Source organism: Macadamia integrifolia, chromosome 7 (assembly GCF_013358625.1).
Source record: "Macadamia integrifolia cultivar HAES 741 chromosome 7, SCU_Mint_v3, whole genome shotgun sequence".
NCBI lineage: Eukaryota > Viridiplantae > Streptophyta > Magnoliopsida > Proteales > Proteaceae > Macadamia > Macadamia integrifolia.
The window spans coordinates 30,702,331-30,714,528 of NC_056563.1; the positions used below are offsets into that span (position 1 = coordinate 30,702,331).

At 41.6% G+C, this 12,198-nt stretch overlaps 1 protein-coding gene across 1 annotated transcript; it reads right to left on the reverse strand.

Annotated features, from left to right (window-relative positions):
- Positions 1 to 2,947: 2,947 nt before the first annotated feature.
- On the reverse strand, positions 2,948 to 4,654 carry LOC122084900. The gene is made up of 2 exons (XM_042653320.1): positions 4,151 to 4,654; positions 2,948 to 3,145 (listed from the first exon to the last, which is right to left on the reverse strand). Exons 1-2 carry the CDS (start codon positions 4,652 to 4,654, stop codon positions 2,948 to 2,950), a joined length of 702 nt encoding a protein of 233 aa, XP_042509254.1.
- Positions 4,655 to 12,198: the final 7,544 nt, after the last annotated feature.

Consider the following 12,198-nt stretch of genomic DNA (forward strand, 5'->3'; position numbering starts at 1 on the left):
TTTGGTAATAAGAAATGTTGAAAAATAAAATAAGGGAAAAACTGTTCCAACACAGAAGAAAAGAAATGTAAGAAGGGGAAAGAAAATTCCAAGAAAGCAAGGATTGGCTCCGAGCGCCACTAGATGCAAGAAAATCAGCAACAAACATTGTCCTCTCTCAAAGTGTGCAAAAAGGAGACATGCTCAAAGATAGAAGCTAGAGACTAGCAGTCTTCAATAATGAACTTGATTCGCCAAGGTATCGAGGCTTTATGATTAGGATGTTAATCACTATGAGATTATCACCCTCAATCTTGGTTGTTACCTATGTATGGTTGAAGGTGGAGAAGGAAGTGATGCCAGGTGTAGCATGATGAGTAGCACTAGTGTCAGGGATCCAGGTAATGGTGTAGGATTTTGATGGGAAAAAAGGGGGAGGGATGGTAGGTGTGGAGGTGGGGGGAGTTGGGTTTGGACAACGGGATTAGCTACCGATGTAGTAGGTGTTAGAAGCATAGGTGGGGTGCTTGATAGGGAGTGGAGGTGGTAAGGGTGGGGAGGACTGGGGGCTTTTGATGGTTTCTCGGATTGTGTGATCGATAATAACATGTGCCAGCTTGATGATTCTACGTCTACAAATGGTGCAAGGACTATGTGCAAAAGCATTTGCAAGGTCAAAACTATTCCCTCGACCACTCCACGCCCCTTAGGGGTGCTAGTACCATGGCCACTAGAGAAGTTGGTACCTTTGTCACAACCATGTTAAGAAAGCTTTGGAGATGCATCGTCAGAGGGGTTGATAACTACACAGTGTGATTAAAGAAGACATTGTTTTTTGCTAAAATATAATTTTATTAAAAAAAGGAGAAGAAATACATCAAACTGAAATAAAAAGGACACAACAGAAACCGCTAGGAAAACTTGCAAAATCCACCTTCGACATGGCTATCAGTTGAGAAAGCAAGCCCCGAACATAGCAGAATCTAAATCTATGCATGTCCATTGCCTCATTTTCCAAATCATTGGAAATATGATCGGGAAAATTTATAGAGAATTCAAAGACACCTCACTAGGAAGCCTTCTTAGCCAAAAAATCTGCCATAGTATTAGCTTCACGAAAGCAGTGGGAAATCTTCCAAGGGATAGATTCCAAAAATTGGAGAGAAGATACCCATCTTTGAAGAGAGAACCAGGGGATCTGATTTTGTTGAACAGCAGCCACAACTGTTGTCGAATCTGATTCAATCGACACACCCCTAGCATTATAGATCATAGCCATCCTAATCCCTTCTAACACTGCTTCGAACTTAGCGTCATAGATCTTTTTTACACCCAGAAAAATACTAAAGGAGTCACATACCTAACCCTGGCTGTTCCTTTTTTTGCTAAGAATCAGAATTGTATTAAAATAAGAAAGAAAAGAGAAAAAATAGAGTACATCAAAAAATCCTTAGCTAAAGAAGCGACCCCACTTTTAGCATTACCATCAACAGGGCCCTCCAAAGCTATCTGTAGAATCTAAATCTTGGTTTGGAAAATAAATCACATCTAGTTTCCTCTATAATATGGGAGGGAAATTCTTCCATAGTTCTAGAGACCCCAGTTTTTGTTGCTTATTTTGCAAGATAACCCGCTACAGGGTTAGCTTCCCTGTAGCAATGAGAGATCTTCCAGGAGATAGAGTTGAGGTAGTGCTGCAGGGAGAGCCAATCTTGAAGAGCGAACCAAGGAAGAGACTTACCCTGAACTACTGTAACAACTACCATAGAGTCTATTTCTATACACAAATTGAAAACCCCTTGGTCCATGGCATGACTGATACCCTCTAGTAAATTCCTGAATTCGGCATAGAAGTTTGAACTGATGCCAAGTGAGAGTTTGAAGGAAAAGAAGACTTTCCCTTGGTAATCCCACATAACGCCTCCTCCTCCTATTGGACCCGGATTTCCCATAGAGCTACCATCAACAACCTTGGCTGTTCCTCAGAACACCTCTACCTCCTGCGTTTCCTGAATTGCCTAGAGAGCCGCCATCCACATTGACTTTCAACCAGTTCAAAGGAGGCTTACACTAGTGCACCTTAAGGGGAGAGGGGGTGTTTAAGCATTTAATCTCCAAGCCCAACTTCCTACAGCATACGACATCAGAAGCTGATTTCACCTCATCATTCCTGCTACCGTTACAGAGAATAACTTCCTGACGAATACTTTCAAAAATAAATCCAGCCTACCTTGCCCTATTCTCATAGCGTCTTTTATTTATCCCCCACCATATGCGGGCTGTAATCAATAAAAACCCATGTTCTGTGGCTTCTTCACATTAATCATACTCTCTTTCCTCTTCCACCACATCAAGAAGGACTTAATGGACTGATGGTCTTTCCAGGGAACCCCAAAAGTAGTTGAGGAACCTTTCCCATATGGAGACCGAGAAAGGACATTGAAGAAAAATATGGTGAGAACTCTCTTTAGCATACTTGCACCTCACTATCTCATCCATAGAGAGCTTACCATACACCAGGCACCCCTAAAAGTCAAGTACCTTGGAGGGAGGTCACATTGCCAAATTACAAAATGCCAGTGAACCTTGGGTGACTTCTTTCTGATGTCCTCCCACGCCGATGCTGAAGTGAAATTACCCAATGATGATAGCGACCAAGCACAGAATGCCTCCATAGGCACTCTAGGTAATTTTATCTCCTTAATCCTGTCAAAAATATTTTTGAGAATGGGAGAATAAACTTCAGGAAGTGACCATTCTCCAACTTTAATGAAATCACCTACCTCCAGAGGTTCACAAGCTGGCCATTGCCAATGATCCAACGCTCCTTATCACCCACAAAGCCCCACATCTTCCTGACACCTGTAACAATGGAAGATGGACGACAATTTCTGAGAGTTCTACCATCCTTCTTGACAAAGAGAGCTTTGAGAAAAGAGGTTGTAGCTGACTTTTCATTTTTCATTCTTCAAACCATTTTGCAGAGCATGGCCATATTTGAGTCTCTGAGGCTCCTTATTCCCAAACCACCTTCCTCCTTGGTACACAGAGAGTCCCATTTCACAATAATCGATCTCAGTGTGTCCACCTCCCAGTCCAGATAAATTTCCTCATCCATCTCTCCATTATTGTAAGAAGAGACGACGACCACCAGTATACTGCGAAGCTATGGGTAGGCATACTTGAAATAACTAATCGCACCAATTCAACCCTTCCTGCTATGGACAGTAGCTTGCCTTTCCATCTAGCCAATCTCCTTTTAACCTTGTCCATAATCAGCAACAAGGCATATTTTTTCACTCTCCCTTTGAAGATTTCCACCCCCAAATATCTTGTGGGGAAGCTACAAACCGGAATTCCCAGTGTCTCTGAAATATTCTGCTTTCTAGCAGGAGATATTTTCCCCATGAATAATTTACTTTTCTCAAGATTGATACATTACCCTGGGAATTCTTGATATTTTAAAAGGAAATCTTTTAAATTTCTGACATACCTCATCGTTGCATTTGTGAAAATGAAGATTTCGTCTGCAAACAGAATATGACTTGGGGTTGAAACACCTCTAGGCCCTTGAATAGGCTTAATTTTGTTATCAAGAATAAGTTTCTTCAACCCCCTGGATAGGACCTCTTCTGTAATAATAAAAAGCATAAGGGAAATTGCGTCCTCTTGTCTCAACCATCTTTCCACCCCAAAGTAGCACTAGGGACCACCATTGACTAGAATTGAAATCTTGGTGGATATGAAGATCTGACACATCCATGTCACCCACTTCTCTGAGAAGCTAAATTTTTGCAAAACCTGAAACATGAAAGGCCAAGAGATAGTGTCATATGCTTTTCTAATGTCAATTTTCAAGTCATGGCCACCTCCTCTGGTCGAAGCAAACATCATATTAGCAAGTTTAGATGCCAGGCTGATGTTTGAGTTGATGAGATTTCCCTTCTGAAATGCACCCTATTTGTCTCAAATGAGATTTGGAAGCACTGTTTCTAATCTCATTTCCATCACTTTAGATAAAATCTTACAATAAAAATTCCCCATGCAAAGCGGGCAAAACTTAACCAAAGATGAAGCACCCTCCACTTTAGGAATAAGAACAAAGAAGTTATTGTTAACCCCGTCTAGGCATGTGGCTGGTACTAAAAAAGAATCGGGTAGCATTACATACCTCCCTCTCCACAATGTGCCAACATCTTCTAAAAAAAGCACCAGAGAAACCGTCTAGCCCTGGAGAACTGTTAGGGTCAAGTTCCCACATTGCCCTTTTTATCTCTGCATCACCTGGCATGGAGTCTAGCCTGTAGATATCTCTTTGTTGAAGAATCAAGGGAATATTTTCCAGCACCTTTGCATGCTCCATGATTGGGTTTGCCTTATGAAAATCCTCATAAAATTGCACAATATAGTCACCCAATTGCTCCTGACCTTCCACCATAGATCCATCATTCTTTTTGAGATATTTGATAGTATTTCTAAGTCTCTTCATTTTTGCAGACAAATGAAAGAACTTAGAATTTCTATCACCCTGTTTCATCCACCTTATTTTAGCCTTTTCAACCCAAAGTTTTTCGTGGTTCTCCAAAGCTTTCACCAGGGCTGTCTTGGCAGCAGCTTCCAAAGCAAACAAATGGTCATCTAGGCCATTGGCTTCAATATTTTCTTGCACCTGCATTAAAGTCTTTTTTGCATCTTCCAGAGCTCTATCAAAATTAGGGAAAGATGAGCGCGCCCAATTTCTTAGAACCCCCTTCAATCTCTTTAATTTATACATAAGAGTAGAGATCGGATTTCCTGAGACCTATTCACCCCAAGAGGTAGCAACCACATTTTCAAAATCTGTATACTCATGAGGAGTCCATGATGCTCATTGTAAGAAATCAATTCTGGTCTAGCCATCATGATGAAGGTAAGAGCCTGATAGTCTGAGCGAAGGGATTTGAAGATGTGGATGTTGAAATCCTCAGTAGGTAAGGGTTTCTCAGTTGTGGCGAGCTTATTGAAGAGAGAGTTGGCTTGATGGAGAAAGTAGGTAATTGTCTCATCTAATTTATGAACCAAATTTTGAAGAGAGACAGTATCCGAGTGGTTGAAGGAGAGTTGAATGCCACATGGACAGCATCCCAAATCTCCTTACTGGTGGTCCGTCCAACTACTAAGGGGAGGGCCTCCTCAAAGAGGGAGGCAATCAAGAGACCCATAAGTGAGGCAATCAAGAGACCCATAATGAAGATAGGTACTCAGGAGTGCTTGAAGGGGGTGGCTACGTCGGATGGTTATGGTTATTTGGGAGGATTGAATCTACAAGATGAATCAGAAGGTGATGGTGGTGATAAGGAATCAATTGATCGAGGACCAGAATCTCATAGGCTGTTCCAAAATGTTCCTATACGAGAGAGGTTGGAAACTCTTCCTGGCCTGAGATAGTTGTGCTTCCAGAGCCTATTCAGGCTGGGAATATTATAAGAATCATGATCCCTCAGTCAGATTATGAGGAGAAGAGGAAGATTTTTTGCTTTGCACTAATTGGGCAGGTTAATTTCCGTTTAATTTCTCTAGATGCTCTTCATCAGGAAGCAAGAGAGAAATGGAAATTAAGCCATGAAATGATATTGCACCCCCTGGAAAGGGCTTTGTTATTTTTCAGTTTAGTAGCGAAGGAGATAAGGCTGCTGTATGGAGGCGTAGCTCGATGTGGATAGGATATCAGTTGATTTGATTTCAGCACTGGAGACCTAATTTCAACATTCATGAAAAACAAACCCTGACAAAGCTAGTTTAGATTCGTTTTTCAGATCTTCCCCTAGAGTATTGGCATGAGAATATGCTACTCTCAATTGCTAAAGCGGCTGGACGTCCGGTAGCTCTGGATCGTCACAGTCGTCAGGATTTGATGGGATTTTATGCAAGAGTTTTAGTTGAGATTGATATTTCTGAAGTATCTTCAAGGGTCGAGGAGGTTCAGGTTGAACGCCTTGAACCTGGAACCTCTAAGGTCTTTGGTTTTTGACAAAAAATAGTTTATGAAGACCATTTTGAACGCTGTGGTTTCTGTAAGAAAGTGGGCCACAATGTATCTTCTTACAGGCAGAAGAAGATAGGGGACGAGAAGCAAAGTGCCATGGCAGCTGAGGCTAGGATTCCAGGGGCGCTGTATGTTGATGAAGGAGTTAACTCGGTTGGAGTCAACTCAGAGATTGAGATAAATTCTAATCTGGTAGTTTCCAATCCAGGCGTTCCTTCTCTGGTTCCTCTCATAATTTTGCCTTCTTTTTTAGGTAACGTTGAGGAGGGGTGAGGATTTGAGTTCAAATCCTTCCAATCTACAAGCATCAATCTTGGCTCCTTCCTTAGTTGGGACACCTTTGGATGGAACTGTTGTGGGGGGTAGTATACAAATCCAGTTGGACTTTCACAATTTGGTGAGCGCTAAAGATGGTAGGCCAATTATGGGTGATACGAATTCAGAAGTTGAGATTCCTTCAGGGACAGATGGGGACTCTATTACCGGGTCGGATGGATCTTCTCCTTCTGTGTCGGATACCAACTCTAGTGAATCCGACCCAGTTTCGGAAGATGATGCCGTCCTAGGAATAGCTGAGGAAGGGCAAGTGTTTCAGGGAAATCAGGGTCCTGTGAAGGACTTTCCAACAGCTGCTCGTGGGAGAGCCATTTCCATTAGTCCTCGGAGGTAGACGACGGGTAAGGGGGCAGAGGCGGCCTTCGTGGTGGGGGTGTTGGTCTCAAATCAGGATTTTCAGTCGCTGTGGTGGACAAAATTCCTGCTATCAAAATTTCTAGGGGAAGAGTAGCCATGTCTTTTTCTGAGGTGATGGCAGTAGACAAAGCTATACAAGCGAGAAAAGAATGGTGAGAGGGCTATTCCAGGTCGCCAGAAGAAGAAGAAGGTCGGTTAGATTAATAAGTCTGGCCAGAGGGGTGTCTCAAAAAATTAATTATGCGGATTTTCTATTGAAATGTGCGTGGTTGTATGAAGGTCTCTAGAAGAAGGGCTTTGTGAACTTTTTTAGGGGAATCTGCCCCAGATTTTGTATGTTTAGCGGAGCCAATGGTTCAGGTTAGTAGTTTCTCGTCCTTGTTTTTCAATAAGCTTGGGTACAACAGAGAATTTATCCATAATGAGCGGCAGACTAAGGTGCCGAATCTATGGATAATGTGGAAGAGGGTCAATAAGCTAGTGGTGGTTGCTACTTCTGAGCAACAAATCTCTGTAATGTTTGATTGGGCGGGTCGTAAGGTGGGAGTTTCTTTTATTCATGCTAGTAGCTTTAGAGCTATTCGCAAAGAGTTGTGGTTTGAGCTGTGTGCCCTTCCTATGGCTTCTCATCCTTGGTCAGTGATGGGTGAATTTAATGCCACTTTAGCTTCTCATGAGAAACGTGGTCCTGGGAGATAAAATTTAGGGTCGGCGGCTGACTTTCAAGCTTTTGTGGATGGAAGTATGCTTATGGCTACTCCCTCTCAGGGTAGAAAATTTACATGGACCAATAATAGACGGCGTGGTCACGTAGCGGCTGTTTTGGATCGCTGTTTTTGTAAAGAAATGTGGCTAGATTTCTTTCATAACATTATGCAGCAAAATTTATTATGTACTGCTTCTGATCATTCTCCCATGATGGTGATATTGGACTCTGTCCCAAAGCCTAGTAATACTCCTTTTCGTTTCCACTCATTTTGGATGGAAGATGAAAGTTTAATTTCAGTGGTGAAGAAGGCTTGGAATAATGAGATTGGGGGTGTCCAATATATATTTTATCTCAAAAGTTGCAAGGTTTAAAGTTTGAGTTGTGTTCCTGGGCGAAGGAAGCTTTCCCTAATTTGAATGAAGAGGTGAATAAAGCTTTTGAAAATTTGAAAGTGGTCCAATCTCAAATTGATGCCTTGGGGATGTCAGATGATCTTTTTAATAAGGAAGCCGATGCAAAATGGCTCTATTAAGGGCTTCCCAAATGCAGGAGAAGCTTTGGGCAGAGAAAGCAAAGATAAGATGGATGAAAAATGGGGACACGAATTCTAAATTTTTTGACCTATCTGTCAAAATGAGGCAAGCCAGGAATCAGATAAGTGCCATCAAGAGAGAGGATGGCTCTTGGATTCATGATCCTCGAGATATATCAGATTATATTGCAGATTTCTTTAAAAAATTTCATGGAGCCACTCCTAGGTGTGATCATTATGAGCTGCTGGATTATATTCGTTGTGAGTTGGATGATCGGGATAATGAATCTCTGGAAGCAATTCCCACTATGGAGGAGATCAAGCTTGTGGCTTGGGAGCTGGACCCTGATAGTTCTCCCAATCCTGACGGTTTTTCAGGAATTTTTTTTAGACGGTGTTGGGATATTGTGGAGTGGGATTTTTGTAGAGCTGTCAAGAGTTTCTTCATGAGAGGTTGCATTCCTTAGGGTGTTAATAATTGCTTCATTACCTTGATTCCTAAACTTGCAGGGGCTTCTTCTCTAGATAAATTCAGACCTATTTGTGTGGCCAATTTTTTCTGCAAGGTTCTATCCAAGATCCTTGCCTCAAGGCTATCTAATTTTCTTCCAAGGTTGGTATTGGATGAGCAAGGAGCTTTTTAGAAAGGGAAGATCATCTCAACTAATATTAGTTTAGCCTCTCAGCTGGCTAATCTGATGTTCTCTGTGGTGAGAGGTGGAGGAATGGGGATCAAGTTGGATGTCCAAAAGGAGTACGATTCTCTCTCATGGGAATTCCTCTTTGCAACTCTGAGTAAATTTGGCTTTTCAGCTAAATGGGTGCAGTGGATCCATCAGCTCCTTTTTTCGCTAAAGGCTCAAGAGATTTATTAATGAGGAAAAAGAATAGAGATATCAAAGGAAAATTTTGACCCCACCTTCGGCATTGCCATCAGTAGGGAAAAAAAAAATCCCCAATTACAATAGACTAACAACTAGAGTAGGAAAAAAGAAAAAAAAATCCAAATCTTTTTCAGACTGAAAGGATATCTTGAATTTCACACCTGGCATCTTGAATGTCCCGCTTAATTTTTTTAAAAATTTGGACGAAAGAGTGATGAGTATCATCATGGTATTTGATATTTCTTTCTCTCCAAATATTGTCCAAAATCACCACAAGTCCTATGGACCAAACATCTTTCATCAAAAGAGTTTTTCTTTTTCTCACCCACCACTGGGATAACTGATGAAGATCAATAGGCCTAGGCCAAGTTATACCAAAACAGTCCAAGTATTTTTTCCAGATTTCCATGGAGAAGGAGCAGTGTAAAAATATGTGGTTGAAGGATTCAGCATCTAATCCACAGAGGCAGCACTTTGAGGCCAAGGGTATGGCTTTAAGGATAATATTATTATCTGTGGGAAGTTTCCTATGCATCAACTGCCACCCAAAAATTGATTGCCGAGGTTGAAGATATTTGTTCCAAACTAGACAACCAAGGGATCTTGGGATTTCTCTTTCTTATTTCATTCCACGCAGAGAAGGAAGAAAACACGCCAGAGGAGGTCCTACTCTAGAGACAGTGATCATCCATGTCGGCCTGAGGAATTCTAATTTTTTTTGCATTAGAGAAAACCTTCTTAAAGGCTTCAGAGTGAACTTTAGGAATTTCCATCTGCCATCCGATATTATTTCAGAGACCTTAGTCTTGGAGTTGATGAGCGGGGAGAGGGCACTGCCACAGACGTCCACTATAGATGCTTCCCCCATCCACAAATAAGGATCCATCAGCTCCTTATTTCTTCTAGAATGTCGATCCTAATATATGGCGGTCCTGTGGGCTACTTCGGTGCTAGTCATGGTCTAAGGCAAGGAGATCCCATTTCTCCTCTTTTATTTATTGTGGCTGAAGAGGTGCTCTATAGAGGGTTGAAGAGTCTTGTGGCTGCAGGGAAATTAAAATCTCTCTCAAGTTCAAGAGGTATCACTACTCCTTCTCATCTTCTTTTCATTGATGATATTTTCATTTTTATGAATGCATCTGCTTTGTATGTAAGAAACTTGCATAGCTTCCTTTCCAAGTATCAGGAGTTCTCGGGTCAGAAAATCAACTTGGATAAAAGTAAGATTTTCTTTGGGAAGGTGGCTCCACATAGGAAGCAGTTCATCAGCGATTGGTTGGGCATTCATGTAGCCTCTCTTCCGACAAAGTACGTAGAAGTGGAAATTTTTAAAGGTCGGGTCACTAAAGCCCACATGCTTCCTTTGGTTGATAAAATCAAGGATAGACTAGCAGGCTGGAAAGGTAAGCTCTTATCAATGGTGGGTCGTGTGGAGTTAGTGAAAATTGTGATTTCTAGTATCCCTGTTCATAGCTTCACTGTGTATTGGTGGCCTAAATCAGTGGTGAAAATGGTGGAGAGATGGGTTCGTAACTTTATTTAGGCAGGTGATACGTAGGTCCAAAAGAAAATTATAGTTAAATGGGAGGATGTATGCAAGCCTAAGAAGGAGGGTGGATTGGGAATTTGCAGATTCAGAGATGTTAATGTTGCTTGTCTTTGCAAGCTGGCATGGCAGATCAGGAACGAGGACACGGTTATGGCAAAATTTTTTAGAGGCTGGTTCCTGAACAAGGATGGTTTTTTGAAGGGTGGTTATAAAAAGTCTTCCATTTGGCCGGGCTTGAAAAAAGTTTGGAATATTGTCTCTAATAATATTCAATGGATAGTGGGAAATGGGAAGAAAATCAAAATCTGGGTTGATAAATGGCTGGGAACATCCTCGCTGGTGTCCTCATCGGGGATGGATGAATCCTCCTTCCTTGGTTTTTCCTCAAAGGTAGCTGATTTTATAGATAACGGTAGATGGAACTTTCCAAGGGATGTCTCTACTTTTTTGTTGGATTTTTTTGCCTTGGCAAAGAAATCAATAGCGATTTCTAATGAAGAGGATGTTTGCCACTGGTGTCCATCCTCATCGGGAATTTTTTCGATCAAGTTGGCTTGGGAGGTGATTCGTCGTCCTTCTCCTTCTATTGGGTGGCACACGATTGTTTGGAGAGTGAAGCTTCAGCCTCGCCAGGCAACATTTGGATGGAGATTGATGAAAGGAAAAATTCCTACTAATGATTTGGTTAAAAAGAAAGGTATTTCCCTTGCTTCCAAGTGTTGTTTATGTGGTGTTGCCGAAGATTCTCTTCATCATGTTTTTTACCAATGTAGTTTTTCTACAATTGTTTGGAGAAAATTCTGCGACTGCTTTGGGAGAGTTTGGCCTATTTTTAATGATGTGGATTCCTTGTTATCTTGGTCGAAGTTGAATTCTAAATCAATTTCCTTCAAGTGGGCATGGCTGTCAGGATTTATTTTAATTCCTTTCTTTATTTGGCTGGAGAGGAATTCTAGAGTTCATAATGGGATCTAGCGATCTGTGGTGCAAGTTTTTGGGCTGCTAAGAAATGATATAAGTCTTCAGTCTTATTGCATCTCTGGGTTAGCCCTTACAGTTTCAGATCTTTTGTGTGCTAGGAGGATTGGGTTTCAGATCTCCAATCGTCGGCCTCGGGATTTTTTTAAAGTTTTCTAGTGTGCTCCTATGGAGGATTGGATTAAATTGAACATTGATGGCTGTTCGCTAGGCAATCCATGCAGGGCGGGAATAGGTGGTGTTTTTCGTGACTGCAACTTTAAGGTTATAGGTAATTTCAGAGTGATGATAGGTGTAAAGACCAATTTTGAGGCTGAATTCTTGGTTGTGATGGAGAGTTTAGAGCTGGCAAAAACCATGGGTGTGTAGCGCCTTTTGGTGGATTGTGATTTGGTTGCAGTGGTATTATTGCTCTCAAAACGGGAGGTGCCGTGGATGTGTCACCAGCGATGGTGTGGGTTAATTCCTTTCCTGGATTCAATAGAATAGAAAATCACTCATTGTTTTAGGGAGGGAAACTCAATTGCGGACTTCCTTGCTAAGTCTGCGGCAAAAAACAATACCTTTGATCCTATCATTTCCTGGCCAGCGCTGGTGAAAATGGATTTGGAAATGGATGCTCAAAAACGTCCCCGTTACCGTATGTTCTAGTTGCTCTCACAATTTAGTCTCGCTCTGGAGAGTTTTCTTATAGGCCTTTTTCCCTGTTGATGACAATGTCGAAGGTGGGGAAATTGGCCTACTTTTCTCTCTTGTTTTTGAGGCACTCTTCTCTGCATGTATCTTTTTTCTTGATTTTCTTTTTTTGCCCTGTATATCTCTTTTCTCTTTTTAATACAAATGATATTC